General features: G+C 39.1%; 1 protein-coding gene across 2 annotated transcripts in view; it reads right to left on the bottom strand.

Annotated features, from left to right (window-relative positions):
• LOC115630405 (transcriptional regulator ATRX-like) overlaps positions 1 to 25612 on the bottom strand; it is a 154571-nt gene that overhangs the window by 31820 nt on the left and 97139 nt on the right. For both annotated transcript variants that reach the window (XM_030526935.1, XM_030526936.1), the window contains 6 exons: positions 21795 to 21889; positions 17211 to 17518; positions 17027 to 17148; positions 10870 to 11078; positions 10786 to 10813; positions 10665 to 10728 (listed from right to left, as the gene is read on the bottom strand). In XM_030526935.1, coding sequence (XP_030382795.1) covers positions 10665 to 10728; positions 10786 to 10813; positions 10870 to 11078; positions 17027 to 17148; positions 17211 to 17518; positions 21795 to 21889 — 826 coding nt within the window. The remainder of the gene's footprint in view (positions 1 to 10664; positions 10729 to 10785; positions 10814 to 10869; positions 11079 to 17026; positions 17149 to 17210; positions 17519 to 21794; positions 21890 to 25612) is intronic.

Genomic DNA, 25612 nt, shown 5'->3' on the forward strand with positions numbered 1-25612 from the left:
AAAAGCTGTATTGAAGCAGAAGGAGACTATTTTGAATAAAATAAATTGATTTTGCCGAAAAAACCATTTGTTCTGTTTTTTTTTTTAAAGTCCTGTTTACTTTGGAACACACCTTCTATATGTATGTACGTTTTTTATATAAAGAGGCTCAGAATGAAAACAAAACATATTTATTTATTTTTATGTTATGATATTCAGCATGATTTTATTTCTTAACAAGATAGAACGCTACAGTCGAGCAAGCCCGACAGTAAAATAGCACAAAAAAGGAAAATAAAAATAAAAAAATTTAAAAACAAGTAAAAAAGGCAAAGTCGGGTGCCCCGACTTTGAAATACTCTGTACATATGTTTACAATAATTATAGAAAATAAAAAAAATTAAGAAAATAAAAAAAAATTCAATGATCGATTTTACCTTTCTCGGTATTCGAACTCACGTAAAGGGTGTGTAATTGCACATTTTCATAGCAATTGCGTCTGTGTGAGTGTATGTATGCCTATGCGCATCTATTCGTGTCTGTGTAAGCATTTTCGCAGTCAACCAAACAGCAACATCAACAACAGCCGCGGGCAGCGCTTGAGCAGCGCTGCAGCAGCAAATATATTTATGGCTATAACTTCTTGGTAAATCGGTCTATCATAGTGAAACTTGGCATACGGACACATAACATTACTAACTGGGGGTATATTTTAGTTCGAAATTCCAAGAATTACGGGAGTTAGAGAAAATCGCATTTGCGGGGGAGAGGGGGGAGGGAGGGAAATTCCAAAATATACATTTTCTGCGTATTCACACAAGGCACCTTGGACTAAAATTTGGTGTTCCTAGGTCTTATGGTCTCCGAGATATAGGCGATTATACGAATGGAAAATCGGGAAAACCCCCATAGTGGGGAAGTGGTGGGGAAAATCAAAAAAATAAAACAAACTCGTATAGAATACACACATAACGCATCTTTGTGCAAAATTTGGTGTCTCTATCTCTTATAGTCTCTGAGATCCAGGTGTTCATACGGACGGACAGACGGACAGACAGGGCTAGATCGACTCGTCTTGTCACGCTGATCAAGAATATATATACTTTGTGGGGTCTGCCACGCCTCCTTCTGCCTGTTACATTTTTCGGCTCCCGCAAACCTAATATACTCTTGTACATTTCATGTACAGAGTACAAAAAATTTAATTATTAAAGAAAATGAATGAATTAATACATTAAATTAAATTAAATTAGAATACATGTCTATGTTCAGTTTTAACAGCATACATTTACATCACGTACCTATGCGTGTTTATATGCGTGTATGTATGCAGCACAAAGTTGAACCAAAGCAGCAACAACAACAACAGCTGCGGGCAGCGCTGCCGACAGAGCTGCAGGCAGCGCATGAGCAGCGATTTTATTTATGGCTATAACTTTCTTCAAAATTGACCTATCATGATGAAATTTGGCACACTGACACATTAGTACTAACTGGATGTACCTACCGAAATTAATTTCAAAATTCCGAAAAAAACTCAAACTCGTACTTTTTCGGTCTTAGGAGAATATGGAAACCAAGTTTGGTTATTCTAGCTCTTATACTTTCTGAGATCCTTGCGTTCATACGGATAGACGGACAGACAGACGGACAGACGGACAAGGCTATATCCACTCGGCTTCTCATCCTGATCAAGAATATATATACTTTGTGGGGTCTACCAAGCCTCCTTCTGTGTGTTCCATGTGCACTCGCACAAAACTAATATACCCTTGTACCCTTTGGGTACAGGGTATAATAAAAATAGCATAACTATTTAATTTAAATAAAAAGGGAGGTATTTCTTTTCGCAAATAGTTTCGTTGGATTTTTAAATTTATATGCATATACTTGTATATGAAGTTGCTATTGAACTAATAGCCGAAAAAACAATAGAAAATGCAAGTGCACGTGCACGGTTGCTCGGTTGCCATGAAACGGGAATTACCCGTACTCAGGCGAACATTTCAGTCATGCGGGCTCGTTCACAACTAGTCATTGCTTGTTACTATACCCAAATTAAATAATCATACCGAGTATGGGTAAATACTCGAGTATGACCGAAAATGTAGTACTCGTTGCAGTTCTCTGATACGTATGTATGAATGTTTGTATATATATAGGGGTGCCACAGAAATTTCCGGAGGTTTCAACATCAGTTGTTTTTGAAATCCCCCTTCGGTGCCATAGAACTTCGAAAGATTTCCTTTTGTCGAACTTCCCCTCTAAGGCTGCTGTTAGCAACAGGTGACTGTCCGCGCTCACATTTGACTGATTAATTGTGTTTAAATTCTGTAACGAACTAAGTTAAATAAAAAAAAATATGCCTGCTCCATTAATATCGGCTAATATTTGCGGAAACGCCAATTGATTGTTGAAAAAATACAACAAAATCTGATCCCACAATAGAATGTTGCTTATTAAAAATTAAATCTATCATTTGCAATTTTACGCAATTACGGAGTGTACTTCCATAAATTTGACGAAAATTGCGTCCTGTTGTGGCGATCTGTTTTGCAACAATTTACATTTGAAATTAAATTAAGAAATTACAATAAATTTTTTTCCCTGGTCCATATTGTATATTCAAATGGCAGTTTATGAATATTCACATTTTCGCTAACAAACAGACTTACCCAATCGGCGGCACACAATTTTGTTCAATTTATACACAGTTATGCGGTACTTATTTGAATCAAGAATTGCGACAATTATATATTTTCTTTTTAACTTTCATTTAAATCACAAAATAAGATTAATTCAGCTAAAATTTAATTTTTTTAGAGCCAAGGGGGCATCTCTTTTGCTTGGTTGTTTTGAATGCTGTGTATAAATGCTAGTCTTTTAAGTATACATTTAGTAATTTGCTAATTTAATACTATTTACATAGGTTAAGCAGAATATTTTTGATGCAAATTGTTTAGAAAAACGAAAAGGTTTATATTCCATAGATTTTTATACTCTGTACATAAAATGTACAAGAGTATATTAGGTTTGCGGGATCTGAAAATGTAACAGGCAGAAGAAGGCGTGGCAGACCCCACAAAGTATATATATTCTTGATCAGCATGATGAGACAAGTCGATCTAGCCCTGTCTGTCTGTCCATCTGTCTGTATGAACACCTGGATCTCAGAGACTATAAGAGCTAGAGACACCAATTTGAGCACAAAGATGCCTTATGTGTGTACGCTGTGCAAGTTTGTTTTATTTTTTTGATTGATTTTCCAACTTTAACGGAAATTTTTTGCCAGTGAAGCCCTGTAAAATTAAACGTTAAAAAAAATCAACGACGATAGCGACGAATTTCACAAAGACGTCGGCAGTGCCGACGCCTATAACGGAACAGTGGCAGTCGACCGAGCAGCTGAAAATGGTTTGCGAACGATGAACAAAGAAGGATCGACGATTTCAAGCGAAGTAGAAGCTGAAAGCAAAAAATTGAAAGACCTACAACAACTACAGCTGCTGATGTTAGAAAACGAGGCGTTGAGAAAGACGGAGAAAGAAAAACAAAATGTTGCATTGGCCAGCGTGAATGTTGCTGCTGACAGAAATGTATCAAGCAACATCCCATAAATTTGTTGCTCGATATGGTGCCAACATTTGATGGCTGCTGCGTACACGTGGGTCTCTCAGGTGAAGGCGATCTCGAGCATTTATCAATTAAATGATGATATGCTACGCATGCTGCTAATGACAAAGCTAAAAGAGGAGGAGCAGTCTTGGTTCTACTCTGACATCAAACATTTAAGCCAACCGGTGAGTGAACTACTGGAGGAAATGGAGGAAATATTTTGCACCAATCAAAATAAATTACTTCTACTACGCCTATTTGAGCAACGCAAATGGTTGGTGGAAGAAGGCTTTGGCGCCTATTATAACCAGAAGATGCTACTGGAAGCTCAAGTGCAGCTCGACAAAGAGGAACTGATCGACCAAATAATAGAGGGAATTCCGGATGAACATCTTCTGCGCCAAGCTCATATGCAGTGTTTTGGTGAGGTACCACATCTGTTATGAGCTTTTGGAAAAATCCGCCTACCTAGCAAGGCAGCACCTCAGAAGCCAAGGAGCTTACCAGGGCTAGAAAAGAAGTCTTCAGTGCAGTGCTTCAACTGTAACTCAATGGGCCATTTTGCAGCAGCATGTCGCAAACCGAAGCGTGATCGTGGGGCCTGCTATGGTTGTGGAAGCTTGGAGCACAACATTTTAACCTGCACCGAGAGAAAGAACCCAACAAATGACTATGTAAGATTCTTTGAATTAAAATTTATAAAAAATAGTAAAATAATTTTCCCAACAGAATACCTAATCGACTCAGGGAGCTCAATAAGTTTCTTGAAAGTATCCAGTTTAATGAAAAGTGAAGTGTGAATTGAATAACAGTGAATGTTATGTTGGTTTATATTATACCAAACTTCAAATTTTGAGATAATTGAAATGTTTTGTATTAGTTAACAATAATAACAATATAACACAATAACAAGAAATACGAAAATGCTTTAGTGTATTGACAATTGAATAACCAAAAGAGAATGAGTGGAGTAACTTGAAAATAGAAGAAGGCTGTGGTCCACACCTCGAAATGCGATTAAAGAACATGTTCGAAAAATATGATATTAATGCGAAAAGACCAGAAGTACCTAAAGTTAAATGTGAAATGAAACTTTGCTTTGATAAAGTGAAACCATTTCACTACCCGCCGGGGAGACTCTAGCGCCCAGAAAAAGAATGTTTATTGATTACAGAACTTTAAACAAGAACATGTTAAAAGACAACTATCCTACGCTTCTGATAGATGACCTTATTGATAAATTATCAGGAAAGAAATTTTTTAGCAAGTTGGACCTAAAGAATGGATTTTTTAATGTTTTTATGAGGCCGTCAGCCAATGGGTATCAGAAGGGGATCAACGTGTAATCACCAAGCCAGGTGGTACGCGACGTATTTGTGATACACCAGTGGAAGTGCGACTATACTCTCCCCGCGAGGGGGCTGTCTCTGCCTCGTGGTGCTGACTAATGGTAGTCGGGCGAGAGCTGAAAACTCTATAAACTTTCCCCAATCCAAGGCGGAACAGCGTAGGCTGATGGATGCGTGGCTGAGGGGGTGCTCAGTCTCTACTATGCGAACTGTGGATTCCAGTTTCAAGTCAGGCTTCCCGTGGGACCCGGGCTATACCACAGGTGACCCACCAGTTCCTGTCTACTCGTGGGACCAAATATGCAACCTGTCAAAAAAACAAAACTTAACTAAATTAACAAAAACACTGAGACCGGATCTCGCCATAAGCTGGACGGGATTTCTAATCCCTCAAACCAAACAGTCATAGACTTGTCTGTCACCAGGATGGGAGCTCCCAACAGCTCCCATCCCATTGCTGCCAGTGCAGCTGGAGACAATCCGACAAACCAATCGGTTATCTCAGAATCTGGAGAGCATCAGCCCCCCTCCCTTCCACTTCAAAGGCGAAGCAGCTAAGCCAAGCTGCTAAGCCAGCAGACGAAGGGAAGGTTGCTGGAAACTCTGCAGAGCCAGGCACTTCGGCGATGCCACCACCAAAAACAAAAACGGCGTTTTTAGACAAGAGACGCGCAGCAGACATACTGCAAAAGAACCATTCGGCCCCCAAATCGTCACCCGATGGTCGGAAGATGGTACAATGGGCAAAGAAAATCTTACCGGATTTCAAGCCAGCTCCGGTAAAAAGAAACAAAAATGCCCCGAAAAGGCAGAGGTCGGCAGAAGATACGCCGCCACAACCAGCGAAGCGAACATGGCCTCCGCAGACTCTGCATCGAACCTTCGCAGAAGCGGCATAGGATAAGATCCTCATTGGTGTCCTAGACATGGGCAGCAAAGATGTGTCTTATCCCGAGGCACAGATAGGCAGGAGTCGAAAACGAGCTGCAGGGTCGTTTTCTGATGGACCTGGTCTCAGGGCAGAGCCAAGGCCATCGCTTGTCACGACAAGCGGTCGGCCGAAGCATATAAAAAATCGATAGCAGCGCTTGGTGTGGACTGTGGACATACCCAGTAGACCACGTACCAGAGTTAGGGTATCGGCTAAGCCGGAAAAGCCAGAGGAGATTTTGAAGATCTGCAACGCTCATATGAAGAGGGACGACTGGAGTGTGGTCAAAGTAGAGGAGGCGGAAGGGACCACGCGCCAGATCGTCCTAGTCATAAACAAAGAATCTGTGGACGAGGTAGCCAAAAGCGGTGGTCTAGCGAGGTATGGCTACAAGTCAGTAGCCATACGAGTCAACAGAGGACACACCGTGTCTCCGGACGAAGAAGATATCATAGAGGGATATTCCTCTGAGACGTCAGAGTTCGTGAGAGGGCTCGCCACCTTAGGCCAGGATGATGAGGACTCCATCCTCGACGACGCCGAGGCCGACAGAACAGTAGTGGAGATGGATGTAGATGCCCTTGAGGTTTCTACAGATTAATGTCCCCCACTGCAAAGCAGCAACAGCTGCCCTACTGCATCGTCTTAGCAAAGACGATGTCGACGTAGTTCTCATTCAGGAACCTTGGGTTTGCAGAGGTTAGGTTTCTGGATTGAAGATGAATGAGTACAAGCTGATCACAGCAAACAGCACGGCCAAGACCCGAACCTGCATCTTATTCAAGAAAAATATAAATATGTTCTTGCTATCTAATTTTAGCGACGGCGACAACACAGCGGCACGCATAGAGGCTAAGCCAAAGCCTATAAGAATATGCTCCGCCTACATGGCTTATGAGGAAGCCAATCCCCCCCCTCTGTTGACGAGACAGCTCATAGAGGACAGCAGGCAGAGAAATATAGATCTGCTCTTAGGATGCGACGCCAACGCTCATCACACTCAGTGGGGCAGCACTGACACCAACGTACGGCGTAAGTCAATTTTCTACTACATCCTGTCTACTAACACACTGCTCTGTAATGTTGGCTCAGATCCAACGTTTATGATAAGAAATCGAAGCCAGGTTCTTGATCTCACTTTAGCGTCAGACGCACTGTATAACCGCATTTCCAAGTGGAGAGTTCTCTCAGAACACTCTTTCTCGGACCATAGATACATCCAATTCGAGGTATCTCTAAATAGTGATATACCAATCGCGACTAGGAATCTCAGACGCACAAATTGGTCCTCATATTCGAAGCATATCAGTAGGCTACTACCAGACCACCCTCCCCAGGGTCCAGATTCAGTCGAGTTCACTTCGACCCTAATTAATAAGTTCACGGCAACCCCCAAAGATTTTAGACCCATAAGTCTCTCATCTTTCCTAGTAGAGACCTTCGAGAGACCTCTAGGCCTCCATTTAAGAAGCATGATTTCGCTCTCAGAGCTGTCAAGCTCTCAACATGCCTACTGTAAAGGCAGATCCACAGCAACAATGTGTCCCCAAACGCAATTACCAGCTCACTTACAGACCGGGGTGTGGACGACTCCACTGTGGAACTGGTAAGACAGCTTCTCACCAGCCGGTCTATCAAATCCATACTGGGGCTGTCCACAATATCCAGATATGTCATATATGGGTAAATTCCCCCAAACTCTGTGTGAGCGCATGACCGATGCACTGAGCATACTGTTTACTTGGGCGACGTCGAGTGGCCTAAACGTAAACCCCAGCAAAACAGAGATTGTGCTATTCACTAGGAAATATAAAATTCTTCCTCTTCACCCCCCCATCAATGAATGGGGTACCTTTAACCTTCAGCAGTTCAGCCAAATATCTAGGCTGACCTGAATATCGAAGATAGAGTGAGGAAAGCAACAATCGCACTCTACACCTGTAGGAAAGCCATTGGACTGAAATGGGGCATGGCCCCCTACGTGGTCCATTGGCTGTATACCGCAATTATCAGACCCATACTCCTATATGGAGTCTCTATATGGTGGCCATCGCTTACGAGAAATTCGTCTCTTCAGAGACTAAATAAAGTTCAACGGCAAGCTGAACTAACGATCTCTGATGCACTCCGCACCACCCCCAGCGACGCACTAGATGCGATTCTGGGAATACTCCCAATACATCTCATGGGGAAAATGAAAGCCACGCTGGCGGCCCTTCGCATGAGAGAAACCAACCAATGGTCAGAGAAATGTGTTGGTCACGCCAAAATCCTGAGAGGAAATGACATAATCCCCTCTGTCACTGACTATTGTACTCCAAAGGAGTACCTCCATACTCCCTTTTGATTAATCATTCCTTCCAGGGATGAATCGAATGTTGGCCATCCAGGCCCCGAAAACTCAATAAAAATATATACAGACGGTTCTAAGCTGGACAATCGCGGAGGTGTCTTCTGCGAAGAACTCGGCATCAGAAAAACCTTCAGGCTCCCGGATCACTGCAGTGTATTCCAGGCCGAAATCACAGCTATTCAAGAAGCTCTCTTCATACTGCCAAGCGCAGTCACAGACATTAGAGAAATCTGCATATATTCGGATAGCGAAGCGGCAATAAAATCCCTAGACAACATCACATCGAACTCGATGTCAGTACAGACCTGTCGCAAATCTCTTCACTAGATAGCAGCACAGTTCTCAGTCTACCTCATTTGGGTCCCAGGCCATCGGGACATAGAGGGAAACTGCATAGCTGACGAACTGGCAAGAGATGGCCAGCTGTAAACTCATCCCCGATAGGAAACGGACTTTAGAACTCTGTAAGCTGATCAGAAGCCAATTCTCGGCTGGCTGGTGGGCTCCCATGCCGCTAGTCTAGGACTTCAACACAACGACTTCTGTAGAAGATGTAGAGACGAAGAAGAGGGGGAAACCGTTTTCCACCTCTTCTGCGACTGCCCAGCCTTGTTTAGGACCAGACAACGCTTTCTAGGAGATGGCTTCCTCCCAAATTTTGCGCTAGCAAAAATAAAGCCGACAGACATTTCTAAATTCATCCGGGCATCCGGATGGGTGTAACAATTTGCGCAGAAATGCAGCCAACCACGGGGATATGGGAAGCGGACTTGTCCACGCGGTACCACAACGGACCAAATAAACACGGCCTAAGGGAGTCAGGCTGCCGCACCTATCTACCTACCATGAGTGAGGAATCGAGAAAATATACTTCGTTTACGACACCTATGGGACAGTTCGAATGGCTTAGAATGCCATTCGGTCTTAAAAATGCATCAGCAGTATTTCAAAGGTTTGTGAACAAAATTGTTTCGGATATGATTCGGACAGATACATTATTGATTTATATGGACGATATATTAATAGCAACAGAGGACAGAGAAACTCATATGGATGTTTTAAAGGAGGTATTCCAGCGATTAGTAGTAAATAAGTTAGAGCTAAGGTTGGACAAGTGCGAGACCACGATCACGAGAGTATTAAGAAATTATAGATATGTGCTAGAAGATGTTGATGGTTTCCAACAAACACGACTCCCTTATAAAGGAGTATGGGCAGTTGCAAATATGAAGCCATGGCTAGGTAACAACAAAACGAAAGAAAACGAAAAGGCTGGAGGAGTTCACTCCAGGAGTTCAGGAGCCTCCAGTCAGCATAGGCCGAATTGTAGTAAGCAAAGTAGAATATAAGCAACATTTATATATTAGCCATAAGCAACATCTTAATCATAAGCAACATGCATATATCATAATGCAACACATGACATAGAATAAACTAGACATAAGGAAAAGTGTAAAATAAAGTCAGTCGGCTTATGAAACGCAAAAGGTGCGCATGTGTCCCGCTGGCTACAGTATGTACATATGTGGGCATTACATAATTATATCAAATCAGCAACAAATACTGCTGTGGACACAGCTTGGGCCTGGTTATATGGCTATAACTTTCTAATAAAAATAAAACAGACAAAATGAACAAACTAGTCCTTTCTCGGGCTTAGGAGAATATGGATACCAAGTTTGGTTATTCTAGCTCTTATACTTTCTGAGATCCTTGCGTTCCTTTGCGTGGCAGACCCCACAAAGTATATATATTCTTGATCAGCATGACAAGACAAGCCGATCGGGTGTCCCGACTTTGAAATATTCTGTACATATGTGTAGAATAATTATGTGTGTGTCTGTGTATGTCCCGTGTGCCTGTGCAAAGCAGTAACAACAACAACAGGTGCGGGCACTGCTTGGTCATATATACGTATGTGGGTGTAACTTCATGTTAAATCAGTCTATCATTATGAAACTTGGCATACGGATTCATAATCACTAACTTAATGTATTTTCCGAAATGAAAAAATCCAAGAAACACCGGAAGTTTTGGAAAACCAGTGGTTGAAGGGGAGAGGGGGAAGGAAGGGAAATTCAAAAATACACATTTTCTGCGTATTCACATAAGGCATCATGGACTAAAATATGGTGATATGGTCTCCGAGATATAGGTGATTATACGAACGGCGTTTCCGAAAATTCCCCATACGGGGGAAGTGGGGGTGAAAAAAAAAACAAACTTGCGTACACACAAAAGGTATCTTTGTGCAAAATTTCGTGTCTCTAGCTCTTATAGTCTCTGAGATCCAGGTGTTCATACGGACAGACACACAGACAGACATACAGACGGACATACAGGAAGACAGACATACTCTTGTACATTTCTTGTACAGAGTATATAAGTGTTTGATTTGATAATATCCAACTATATGATTTTAATATATTGTACTCACGTCTAAAGTGGGTTGCGAGTTTACGTAAGAGGAAAGTTTAGCTGCTTGAAATAGATTTTCATTTCTAGAATAAAATAAATAAATATTGTAACATTGTAATTACTTTATAAGCCATACTCACTTATCAGGATTATAGCCCTCCTGTTGATCTACAAAAAAGGAATTTATTTTAATAACACAAATTTTAACAATTGATTAAATATACCTATGTTCAGTTGCATGTCTTTTTCATATGTAGCCCAAGCTTCTGCTTTTTCTTGTTCACTTAGTTCTTGTTCTACTTTATTTTCTAATAGACTGTCATGTTCATGGTATTTATAAACAAATTCCGATTGACTAAGTAGTAAGTGGGCCAATATTGTGTCCTTAGGAAGAACTGGCATTATTCTTTCATTTTTCTGCGGTTGTGTTAATCTGAAATGTCAAAAAATCTATATATCAATATATATATAAAAATCGAAGTAAAGTTGCAAATAAAAACTTTAAGGAGTGCTGCAATAGAAAGAAAATGCAATTTAATATTAACTAGAAATGCAGATAAATACCATAAAAGACAGCAAATCTTTTTGGGCTCTAGTTAAAAGACTAAACGGCGGAGTAAAGAACAGGATTATAAAAGCAAATGCATCAGATCTGGCTTTACACTTCTCCACATTACTCTATATCCCATCACTTGACTGCTACTTAACCCTGCAACTCCCAACCATTGCAAATGATTTTTTATATGCGCCAATTCACATGAGGGAAATCAGTTCAGCCATAGGCGAGCCAAGAGGGATCCTAAAATAGCAGGCAATTATAGAGGAATATCTTGTCTTAATGCAGTAGCGAAAGTCTTCACGTCGATTATTTTAGAGAGGCTCACAACATGGGTGACGATCAACAACATGCTACGCGAATTTCAATGTGGCTTCAGAAGCGGATACTCGACGGTGGATAGTGTTTTCGTTGACATTCAGAGCGAAGCTATACTTGGACAGAAAACAAAAACTATATCTTTGTTTTGTGGATTTCAAATCTGCTTTCGATACCATACACAGAACAAACCTCCTTTTGAAGCTTCATCAACTTGGAGTATCTTCCAAAATTCTCGAAATCATTTGCAATCTGTACAGATAAAATCTAGTTGTTGTCTGGGACGGAACGGAGTTATCAAACTGCTTTTGCAACAACACTGGCGTAAAACAAGGATGCTTACTGAGCTCCCTACTCTTTTCTTTATACATCGACGACATCGCAAAGATCCTTCCCAGAGGTATATCTTTGGGAAACTACAACTATCAAGGTCTTGATGTATGCAGATGACATGGTGTTTTTGGCAGAAACGCGCCAGCAACTGAAGGAGATGATAAATGCTCTCTACGTTTACTGTGAAAAATGGAACCTATAAGGTGATGGTTATCCGAGATGGAAGAGGTCGTCCAGTGAACGAAAGTTGGATTAAATGGGGAGACGTTAGAGATAATTAAAGAGTTTAAATATCTAGGAGTAACGGTAACTCAAAATCTAAACTTCTCTGCGCACCTTAAATTAAAACTCTCGGACTCCATAAAAGCCTTAAACAGTACTTGGCAGTCGTTCCTTGGTAAACGAGAAATACTTCCAAGTATAAAGTTCACATTATTTAGAGCTACGGTGCGGTCTATTATGCTTTATGCAGCACAAATATGGAGACACCAGTACTATGAAGAAGTCGAAAAACTGCAGCGTTTCTTTACAAAGAAAATATTTAATTTTTAAAGCTCGCATCGAAACGTTGCCATTAAACTATTCGCCTCATATTTCAAACGGAATATGTGACCTGTGCAATCTCGAAGCCACAGAAAATGTCATACACTTCATCGGCACCTGTCCAATTCTGAGCGAGGTTAGATTTCAACATTTACAGAAAAGTCGTATGAATTCAGAACAGACCATGGATCTCCTGAACGGAACAAATTGGACTGCATTAGTAAAATATCTAAAACATGGGCTTAGATATAGGGAGCATATACAGCTAGGTGATTTTTATACCCTGTACCCGTAGGGTAAAAAGGGTATATTAGGTTTGTGCAAAGTATGTAACATACAGAAGGAAGCATCTCCGACCCCATAAAGTATATATATTCTTGATTAGCATGACGAGAGAAATCGATCTAGACACGTCCGTCCGTCTGTCCGTCCGTCTCGATGAACGCGAGGACCTCAGAAACTATAAAAGCTAGAATAACCAAAGTTGGCATCCAGATTCTCCCAGGTCCGAGAAAGGACGAGTTTATTTTATTTTTTTTAATTTTCCCCCCCTTCCCCCGCTGCAGAATTTCGTCAATAGCGTCCACATTTCAAATGCTACCTACTTTGCACACATAATTTAACTGTTGTTCAAAATTGTATTCAATTCGATCAATTCTAAGAAAAGTTATTAGCGAAACAAATTCTCGCCAGTACAACCCCCACAAACTGCAGCAACAAATTCGCTCTTCTTCTTCCTCTTTTTGCTGCTGCTTTGGGCGTATATAACTCAGTGACGGAAGTTTACCTGGGTACAGGGTATTACACTGTCGGGCTTGCTCGAATGTAGCGTTCTCTCTTGTTAAATTTAATAAAATTAAAATTAAAGGAACAAATGTATATATATGTATATATTATAAAATAAATATGATTCATATATATAACATAAACATAACTAATAATAATAATAGTAAAATAAAAACAATGACTGACGGCGGTAAATGAATTGTAAATTAAGTATTGCAGTAACACCAACTTCTTATCCGAACTTCACGGCCAACGATCTGGTATCTGGGGAAGACCCGGGCAGCAAGGTGTAGTAACCAATGAAGTTTAGGGTAATATGTTGGTGATCGACATACGGTCTTTTAACCAAGTCGATTAATTTTGAAACATAGCTTTATTTTTTAGCTTAACTATAAAATTAAGAAACATTTTGTTAACGTAATAAATGTGAATATAAAAATAAAGCTACCTACTACTACTACTATAACAAGTAAAAAAGCTAAAGTCAGGTGTCCCGACTTTGAAATACTCTGTACATATGTTTACAATAATTATAGAGAATAAAAAAATTCAGAAAATAAAAAAAAATTTGATCGATTTGACCTCTCTCGGTATTCGAACTCACGTAAATGGTGTATAAATGCACATTTACATAGCAATTGCGTCTGTGTGAGTGTATGTATGCCTATGCGCATCAATTCGTGTCTGTGTAAGCATTTTCGCAGTCAACCAAACAGCAACATCAACAACAGCCGCGGGCAGCGCTTGAGCAGCGCTGCAGCAGCAAAGATTTTTATGACTATAACTTCTTGTTAAATCGGTCTATCATAGTGAAACTTGGCATACGGACACATAATTACTTACTGCGGGTATTTGCCAAGTTCGAAATTCCAAGAATTACGGGAGTTAGAGAAAATCGCGATTTGCGGAGGAGAGGGGGGAGGGAGTGAAATTCCAAAACACACATTTTCTGCGTATTCACATAAGGCATCTGGGACTTAAATTTGGTGTTCTTAGGTCTTATAGTCTCCGATATATAGGCGATAATACGAATGGAAAATCGTGAAAACGCCCATAGGGGGGAAGTGGGGGGGAGGGGGAAATCAAAAAAATAAAACAAACTTGCACAGCGTACACATATAAGGCATCTTTGTGCAAAATTTGGTGTCTCTAGCTCTTATAGTCTCTGAGATCCAGGTGTTCATACGGACAGACAGACAGACAGGGCTTGATCGACTCGCCTTTTCACGCTGATCAAGAATATATATACTTTGTGGGGTCTGCCACGCCTTCTTCTGCCTATTACATTTTCAGCTCCCGCAAACCTAATATACTCTTGTACATTTTATGTACCAGTGATTGTGAGGACATAAATGACGATCAACATGTTGACCAATCAAAATTCGTGATCACCGAAAATTCCATCGAAACTGTGCGTGAATTCATCAAAAATCAGCTGAAATCATCATTGAAATTGATGGAAATGGAATTGAACTTCTCCAAAACATCGATTTATCGCATTTTGACCGAACATTTGGGCTTACGAAAGGTGTGTGCACGGTTTGTTTCGCACAAATTGACTGACGACAAAAAATTGCTCAGACGATCGACGCTTGTGACCGATTATTTGACCAAAAATCACATTTTAACCATTAACCACTCGCCGTATTCACCTGATATGGCAACGTGCGACTTCTACCTTTTCGGAAAAATGCATTTGCCCATGAAAGGAAAGCGTTATGCAGACGTAGAGGCTATTCAAAAGGCTTGCACCAGCATACTGGCGGCCATACCGGCCAACGAGCTAAAACACTCGTTCGACATGCTTTTGGATCGTGCAAAAAGCTGTATTGAAGCAGAAGGAGACTATTTTGAATAAAATGAATTGATTTTGCCGAAAAACCATTTGTTCTGTTTTTTTAAAGTCCTGTTTACTGTGGAACCCACCTTGTATTACGATAGACATTAACATAAGGATACACAAACACTAACCGGATGTAGCAATTACTAAATTTACTTATCACAGGGGAATGTGCAGATGGAGGAAAATTCAGAAATACCCGTGTACTGCATGTTCATATAAGGTATCTTGAGCCAACATTTTGTGTCTAGCTCTTAGCTCTGAGATCTAGGTGATTTTCAAATGGCGTTACGCAAATCCCCAATATCGAGGATAGACTTGCACAGGGTACACACATAAGGCATGTGGGTGCATCATTTTGTGTCTCTAGCTCTAGATCCAGGTGTTCATACTAAGTAGTATACTCCTTTACTCTTTGGGTGTAGTGTATAAAAAAAATAACAGATACTACTGAGCAAACGCATGCACAACAAGTAAGAAAGCTAAAGTCGGATGTCCCGACTTTGAAATACTCTGTACATATGTTTACAATAATTATAGAAAATAAAAAAAAAAATAAAAAAAAAATTGGATCGATTTTACCTCTCTCGGTATTCGAACTCACGTAAAGGGTGTATAAATGCACATTTACATAGCAATTGCGTCTGTGTGAGTGTATGTATTCCTATGCGCATCAATTCGTGTCTGTGGAAGCATTTTCGCAGTCAACCAAACAGCAACATCAACAACAGCCAAGGGCAACGCTTGAGCGCTGCAGCAGCAAATATATTTATGGCTATAACTTCTTGGTAATCGGTCTATCATAGTGAAACTTGGCATACGGACACATAATTACTAACTGGGGGTATTTGCAAAATTTTAGTTCGAAATTCCAAGAGGGGGGAGGGAGGGAAATTCCAAAACATTCATTTTCTGCGTATTCACACAAGGCATCTTGGACTAACATTTGGTGTTCCTAGGTCTTATAGTCTCCGAGATATAGGCGATTATACGAATGGAAAATCGGGAAACCCCCCTTGGGGGGAAGTGGGGGGAAATCAAACAAAATAAAACAAACTCGTATAGAATACACACATAACGCATCTTTGTGCAAAATTTGGTGTCTCTATCTCTTATAGTCTCTGAGATCCAGGTGTTCATACGGACGGACAGACGGACAGACAGACAGGGCTAGATCGACTCGTCTCGTCATGCTGATCAAGAATATATATACTTTGTGGGGTCTGCCACGCCTCCTTCTGCCTGTTACATTTTTCAGCTCCCGCAAACCTAATATACTCTTGTACATTTCATGTACAGAGTATAACAAGAGAGAACGCTACAGCCGAGCAAGCCCGACAGTGAAATACCCTGTACCCAGGTAAACTTCCGACACTGAGGTATATGCGCCTCTAGCAGAAGCAAAAGGAAGAAAAAGAGCGAACTTGATGCAGCATATAGTGGGCGTAGTACCAGAGTGAAATTGTTTCGCAAATAACTTTTCTTAATATTAACCGATTTAGATGAAATTTAAAAGAAAAGTAGATTATTATAATTATTATAGTATAAAATATGTGTGCAAAGTTTGGTTAATGTAATTTTAGAAATATGAACGGTATTGACGATATTCTGTAGCGGGGGATGGGGGGAAAATTCAAAAAAATAAAATAAACTCGTCCTTTCTCGGACTTTCAGCTTTGATAGTTTCTGAGATCCTTGCGTTTATCCAGACAGGGGGACGGGCAGACGGACATATAATGTGTGGTTTTCATGATTATGGTGTTTTTAATCTTAAATATGTCATTTTCAGTGAAGGGTATAGAAATAAAACGAATAGGTTTTAATTGATCGGTATATTTTGATTTCTCAACGGATACAGTCTGTTTACTCTCAATGGAAAAGGTGTACGTGTTGTTGCCCGTAATATTCACAAAATTGACAATTTGTCAAGAATTAGCCGAAAGCAATTTAGTTTTACATAGATACAAAAATTATTTTATTACTCAATCGGTCAATACAAACTTACGTGTAAAGCTCAGCCAACTCCGCCATATTATAATGCCTGTCAATTTGCTGTTCATCTACGACGCGAAAACTCATGGCTTGCTTTGTGACTGACCTTGAATAAACTTTCTCCTCCATTGTGCCCTTTTTTATATTAGAAAGAATATTATAAATACACATTTAATATTCGAATTTATATTACATACCATGGCAATTAAACGGTATATATAGCAGTTCCTTTTTTGGCCCAAACGAAATATACGAAAGATGTTTTGTTGGTCATTTGATGGGTTCCATGACGTATCCAAAATGATAACTCTATTTGCTCCAATTAGGTTGATTCCTTGACCCCCTGCCTTAGCAGATATTAGAAAAACACGAGCACGTTTGTTTGCTTCACTGTTAAATCTTTTTATCATTTCATGCCTTATGTTTTTAGGTGTTTTTCCATCTAATCTGTAGTAATCTTGGCCACTTATCCAAATATTGGACATTTTTTGGGCTGTTGAAATATCTAGAAAAAATAAAAACATGAAAGGAATGCTATAGTCGAGCGCGATAAACTAATAAATAGCCTGTAATCACTTCTATAAAAAAATGATTTAATGTTTTTATACCCTGTACACCCGATGAATTCCTATAGCCATCTATATGAACGGATCTCAGAAAGTGTAACAACCTAAGCCCAAGGAAGGACAAGTTTGTGTTTTTTAAATAAAAATAACGTAAAAATCACAATACTAACAATAATACATTTACATTCAGTAGGCAACATTTATGTTCTAGTTATAACGATTGTTGGAGCTGACATATAGTATAAAGTAGTTAACATTGTTAGTATAGAAACTTATGATAAGCGCGCTTGCATGCGCTCGTACTTAATGTAAGTTAGTTCTCTTAAGTTTGAACACTTATACTAATACGAAATATGTTCGGCTTAGAAGTGCGCCGGCTTACGCGTTAAATTTAGTTCCCAAAGGGTAAAAGGCAATTCTAGTTTTGTGGGAGTGTACATTGAACACACAGAAGGAGGCGTGGCAGACCCCACAAAGTATATATATGACAAGCCGCGTCGATATAGTCATGTCCGTCTGTCTGTCTGTATAAAGAAATTATGAAGAATGTTATAGCCATAAATAAAATCGCTGCCCATGCTCACCCTGCAGCTCTGCCTGTAGCTGTTGTTGTTGCTGCTTTGGTGCATACATGCCCGCATATAAGCCTGGAGAGACTCGATTCTGTTGAAAATTTATTATATGTGTTGATGTTTTATATTTAATTTAATTAATTAATTAAATTAATTAACTTTTTTTAAATAATTTTTTTTTTAATTTTTTGTGGAACTAAACTTTCATGAAACTTTGGTTATTCTAGCTTTTATAGTTTCTGAGATCCTTGCGTTCATCCAGACGGACGGACAGACGGACGGACAGACGGACGGACGGACGGACAGACGGACGGACGGACGGACATGTCTAGATCGATTTCTCTCGTCATGCTGATTCAGTATATATATTTTATGGGGTCGGAGATGCTTCCTTCTGCATGTTACATACTTTGCACAAACCTAATATACCCTTTTTACCCTACGGGTGCAGGGTATAATGAATGGCAAGGAATGTTTTATATAAATTCCAAGTAAGAATTGTTTAATATGTGGTTTTTTCAAATCGTCAGTTAAACTAGATCCTGAAAGACATGCTGCATATTTGCAAAGCAAAATGGGACATCCCCATCTAGGTTATTCGGAAGCAGGTTCAAGGCTAATTTGATAGTTGTGATGAAAACAAGCGATGACAACGATAACTCACAACTTAATTTATTTTCATACTCATTAAATATTAAAGATTTTTAACAATGAATAATTTGAAATAATTTTGAAATTTTATATTTGTTTTTTTCTCTAATATACTTGTATTATAGTGATATAAATTTAAATAATATTTTGTGTTAATTTTGAGATGCAGTTCATTAAAACTTAAATCTGAGAACTTAAGCTTAAAAAAATGACTAATCCACGACTTTTTCTTATATGGGCGGCATGAGTGGGCGTGACCCGATCTGTTTCAAAGTTTAAACAGTAACTATATACACTATTACTAAGAAGTGTACGAAGTTTCAACTCTCTAACTTAAGAATTAGACTTTATGCCAAAAAATCAGGCTTTCCGTCTAGTGTGTAGTGTTAATGAACTTTCGGATATATAAGATAGTATTAGTGTGTGATATTAAAGAGATGTTCTTACAGATACTAGTTCGCCAAGAAGACCGGCATGCTCAAAGAATCCTATGGCGGGGATCAGATCGAAATAGAAAACCAGATGTTTGTGAGATTCAAGTCCTTTTCTTCGGTGCTAAATGTAGCATAGCTCAACAGATCGAACTTGCTCTAAATTTTGAAATCCAATTCCTAAAGACGTGTAATCACATAGTGAACAATCATTCAATTGCATATTTTTTGTGACGCCTAAAAATCTGCATATGCCAACAAAATTTTCTTTGAAAGTTTCCCCATTGAAACTGTTTATTCGCACACGTGCGGTAGTGCGAATCGGCAGGACGATTGTGGTCCTGACGAGTTAAGCTAAAGGACGCTTATTGTCCTTCTGTTGATCAAGGCGGGATCCTAGTGGTCCGGCTTGATGTTTGGGTGGACACTCGTGGTCCGTTTAATTAAAGAGCACTTGTGGCCCTGCTGCTTCAAGGGCCCCTTGTGGTCCAATAGGTGCGAGTAACACCGGTCGTCCTGGTTGCGCTTGGGTGAAACGACGCAGGACGTTTGTAGTGGCCAAGGATACCGGATGGCAATCCTTGGGAGCATGTAGTCAACGTGGTAGTCGGCGTGATACAGATCAGCGGTTCCTGACCCAAAGTAACAGGCCGTTCGTTGATAATTAGCATACTGATTTTATTCTTACAATTCATGGCTTATATAGCCATGCTTAAAACTAGCTTATGACTACTTACTTGTACATTTACTATTTCTATGTGTTGGCGCTTTCGCAATAATGATGCCCAAGCATATATTATGAGGTTACGTATGCTGGTGTCAGCCCAATTTGGTTCCTAAAGTATGACCTGATTGTTGGTCACATGCTGAGGTAGCAGAATAATATGTGTCTTATTCTTGCTTATTATTGCTTATGTTGGCTGGCCAGTGTCAATGCACCTGTAATTCGTGTGCGCGAGTAGACTATGGTGCCAATATTATCTATGCTAAAACAAGATAGAACGCTACAGTCGAGCAAGCCCGACAGTAAAATAGCCTGTACTCTCCACAAAAAATTAAAAAAAAAAATTAAAAAAAAATTAAATTATTAAAAAAAATGAATGAATTAATTAATTTAAATAATTAATTAAATTAAATTAGAATACATGTTTATGTTCAGTTTAAACATCATACATTTACATCACGTACCTATGCGTGTTTATATGCGTGTATGTATGCAGCACAAAGTTGAACCAAAGCAGCAACAACAACAACAGCTGCGGGCAGCGCTGCCGACAGAGCTGCAGTCAGCGCATGAGCAGCGATTTTACTTATGACTATAACTTTCTTCAGAATTGACCTATCATGATGAAATTTGGCACACGGACACATTAGTACTAACTGGATGTACCTACCAAAATTGATTTTAAAATTCCGAGAATTACGGAAGTTATAAGAAAAAATACGAATTGCGGGGGAGTGGGGGGGTGTATCAGAAAAAATAAACAAACTCGTTCTGCCTAGGGCTTATAGGAACCTTGATACCAATTTTGGTTATCCTAGCTCTTGTACTTACTGAGATCCTTGCGCTCATACAGACAGACGGACAGACGGTCAGACGGACAGACGGACATGGCTATATCGACTCGTCTTCTCATCCTGATCAAGAATATATATACTTTGTGGGGTCTGCCACGCCTAATTCTGTGTGTTACATACATGCGCACAAAACTAGTATAGCCTTTCACCCTTTGGGTACAGGCTATAACAATATGGGTGTACAGGTTTATGCGTACTTATATGTATGATATGTGCTGCCAAGCTATTTTATTGAATGTATGTTTGCGTCGCGTTGATGAGATGTAATATACTCATTCGTGTCGCAACAGAAACTAATGTCCAAACCTCGACTAGAACTGCATGGAGCGTTTATACGAGTTCGTTTAGGCAAATCATTAAAGGACATGTTGGATCTGAATACTAATATTGTATTGGGTCAGATCCAGCAGTAAACGATTTAAAGTATTTTAATACAAAGACTTGGAGAAATTTAGGAGCTAACAAATGTAGGAGATTTGAGGCATGTTGCTATCAAATTGTATCCAGCAGACCAGGCAACTAAAATTTCCAAATTTGGTTATACCAACAATGATATTTGGCCCTTTTTATACAGGACTCCTTCTGAATAGCCAAATAGGAAAATAAATAAAGACAATTAGAAAATATAACAGAAAACGTAGAATTCGATCAAGAATACGTACTTTCGATAACAGAATTGTCAAATACGATTTAAATATAATATAAATAAAGTTTTTAATGAAGTATGCGAAGTATATTTTGAATAATGAGAGCGAGATTTGGTCGATCGAACCGGATTCATACTAAAATTACAGGTACGTAACAACAGTATGGAATAAGTTAATAATCAGATTTGTGATTGCGCTTATACAGATATTAGTAATAGTTTACCACGTACGTAAAGCAACAAATAAATATAGCAACTAATTTCGAAATATTACCATGCGAAATTAATAGATATTTTTCTGTAAAAGAATTTTTCTCATTATTAATATAATACTTACGAATTTGTTGTAATACTTCAGGATCGGAATCCGTTATTTTTTTAAAAAAATACTCGACCACGTTCAGTACTGCGACAAAAGCTGAAAAGATTAAACTGGAAACACAAATGTCATATTTATTTTGAAATTGGACATGTAATTTTACGTACGCATTGTTGTGTTTGTTATACAGAAGAACACAGAACACACAGAAGCAGACTACATAAATTCTTGACTAGCATTACAAGACGAATCGGTATAGCCATTTTCGTCCACCTATCTATCTGTCCGTATGAGCGCAAGGATCTCGAAACTTGGTATCCACATTTTCTTTAGTACAAGAAGAGTTCGCGAACTCTCTCACTAAAATAGATTTTACACAGCTCCGTCCATCTGTAATAACTGGGAAAGTATAAAAGCTACAATACCAAAACTTCGTATCTAGACACTCCCCCGCTATTAGAATCAGAATCATGTGTATGCGTGCTTGTATGCAGGAAAGATATTAATCAAAGCAGCAACAACAACAACAACAGCTGCGGGCAGAGCTTCGGTAGAGATTATATTTGTGACTATAAATTTCTTCATAATGGACCTATCATGATGAAACTTGGTATACGGACACATAGCCATAACTGTTACATCCTGTTACATCTACCAAATTTGACTTCAAAATTCCAAGAATTACGGTTATAAAAAAACACAAATAGCATCAGAATAAAACAAGTAAAAAAGCTAAAGTCGGCTGGCCCGACTTTTAAATACTCTGTACATATGTTTAGAATAATTATAGAAATTTAAAAAAATTAAGAAAATTAAAAAAAAAATGTTGATCGATCTTACCTCTTGCGGTATTGGAACTCACATATACAAAGCAATTTCGTCTATCTGAGTGTATGTATGTTTATGCGCGTCTACTCGGGTCTGTGTAAGCATGTTTCCTGTCAACCAAAGCGTTAAGCAGCGCTTGGGCAGCGCGTGGGCAGCAAATATATTTATGGCTATAACTTCTTGTTAAATCGGTCTATCATAGTGAAACTTGGCAAACGGACACATAATAATTAACTGGGAGTATGTCCCAAATTTCAAAATTCCAAGAATTACGGGAGTTATGATTTGCTGGGGGGGGAGGGAGGTAAATTCCAAAATACACATTTTCTGCATATTCACAAATGAATCTAGGACTAAAATTTGGTGTTCCTAGGTCTTATAGTCTCCGAGATATAGGCGATAATACGGATGGAAAATCGGAAAAACGCCCATAGGGGGGGAAGTAGGGAGGAAAATCAAAAAAATATAACAAATTTGCACAGCGTACACACATAAGCCATTTTTGTATAAAATTTGGTGTCTCTAGCTCCTATAGTCTCTGAGATCCAGGTGTTCATACGGACAGATAGACAGACGAACAGGGCTAGATCGCCTTGTCTTGTCATGCTGATTAAGAATATATATACTTTGTGGGGTCTGCAGCTCTTCAGCTCGCGCAAACCTAATATACTCTTGCACATTTCATGTACAGAGCATAAAAAATAAACTTGACCTGCCTAGGGCTCAGTGGAGCCTGTATACTAAGTTTGGTAACTCTAGCTCTTATACCTTCTGAGATCCTTGCTCTCATCCAGACGGGCGGACGGACAGACAGACGAACATGGCTATATCGACTCGGCTTGTCACATATATTCGCACAAAACTAGTATAGCCTTTTACCCTTAGGGTACAGGCTATAAAAAGTAAGAGAGTAAAGAAAAAATGTTGATCGATTTCACCTCTCTCGGTATTTGAACTCAGGTAAAGGGTGTATAATTGCACATTTACAAAGGAATTGCATCTTTGTAAGTGTATGCATGTGTATGCGTGTCTATTCGTATCTGACTGAGCATGTTTGCAGTCAACCAGAGCACCAACATCAACAACACCTGCGGCAGCGCTTGCAATTATAGTGAATAGTGGCATACGGACACATAATTACTAAATGGGGGTATTTGCAAAATTTGAGTTCGAAATTCCAAGAATTATGGGAGTTAGAGAAAATCATGATTTGCGGGGGAGAGGCTGGGCGCAGGGGAATTCCAAAATACGCATTTTCTGCGTATTCACATAATGCATCTTGGACTTCAAATTTGATGTCCCTAGGTCTTATAGACTTCGAGGTATAGGCGTTCGCACGGGACAAAAACAGAAGTCGCTATCTCGACGAACAGATCAAACACTGGTTTCAGCGAAACTAGAAGAACGGCGCCCTTTACGCGACTAGTCAACAATTTAATTTTATATATATGCATCAAATATGTTTAATGTCAAAAAAAAAAAAAATAATTTCGAAAAAAGTTTTTTTATTTTGTACAATTTACACTATCGATGTCGCACGCAACAAACTTTAACAAGTAAATAAATTATAGTTTAAAAACCTAAAAAAAAAACACGCTTAAATGGCAAACCGAACTAAAAAGTAGAAAATAATTTTAAGTATCCAGAGCTTGTGTTACAGAAATAGAAAATTCCAACAATCAATTACTACTAATTAATTGGGAATAAGATTAAAATAAAAATTAAATTATTAATAAAATAATTCATTTATAGTAAAACTAGCACGTCTTGCCCGTCTTTGCTGGGCTAAGTAAAATGTGCTTATAATTAAAAGTTTATTTACTATATGATATTCTTCTTTCGACACTCTCTAAAGTTTTTTAAAGAGTTCATTCATCGAACCTTTCAAAATGCAAATAGTACAATAAGTACTATATATGGTACATACATAAATATATACATATGTATCTTCGTTACGCACCGGATTGACTCCCAGTACTGACTTAACTGTGTGCTTCCTCAGCACGTTGTACGCACGGTCGAGTTATCCCCGAAAAGTCCGACGCGGTACATTTAATTTTGATTTATATATCGGGACGTCCCGCCAAAATTGGAGCGCTCGGCAACGCTGATATGTACATACATTTAAATTTTTCATGCAGGCGTTATCCGCCTATATACATACATACATCTCTATATATATAAAACAGTTTGTCCTGATTGACTGACTGACTGATTGGCAATCAACGCACAGCCCAAACGGTAAGAGCTAGGAAGCTGAAATTTGGACACAAGATCCCTCTTATAGTGAAAGTGAGCACTAAGAACGTTTGTATGAAATATCTACAATTTTTATCCGATTAACGTCAAACTTAGCTTGTATACTCTCACAAAGAATACAAAAAAAAACTGTATACTTGGATTTTCAATATTTTTCCTGCGGCCTGAATAATAATGATTTTCCGGTGGAAAATTCGGTAAACGAAAAGCTATTTGCAATCAACGCACAGCCCAAACGGTAAGAGCTAAAATTGGACACATGATGTCTTCAGTGGTGTAGGTGAGCACTAAGTTTGGTTTTGGTTTTGGAAAATTCGAACGCCAAAGGGGGGAAAACGGGCTCCAACGTTTGTATGAAAAATCTACAATTTTCATCCAATTAACTCCATCCAACCTTAATTGGTATACTCTCAAAAAGAATACAAGAAAAACTGTTAACTTGGTTTTTCACCATTTTTCCTGGGGCATGAAAAAGGGGGGGTTTTCCGTGGAAGAATTGAAACACAATCAACACCCCACAGCCCAAACGGTAAAAGCTAGGAAACTGAAATTTGGGCTCAATTATCCTATCATGGTGTAGATGCGCACTACGAAGGGATTTTGGAAAATTCGAGCTCCAAAGGGGGGAAAAGTAGCTCCAAAGTTTGTTTGAAAATTCTGCATTTCTGAATCGACCAACTTTAAATTTGGTTTTTATAATCTATAAAAGAATACAAACAAAACTGCATACTCGGTTCGAAATTTGTGTT

This window comes from Scaptodrosophila lebanonensis, unplaced genomic scaffold, assembly GCF_003285725.1.
Source record: "Scaptodrosophila lebanonensis strain 11010-0011.00,11010-0021.00 unplaced genomic scaffold, SlebRS2 tig00001410-arrow-pilon, whole genome shotgun sequence".
NCBI lineage: Eukaryota > Metazoa > Arthropoda > Insecta > Diptera > Drosophilidae > Scaptodrosophila > Scaptodrosophila lebanonensis.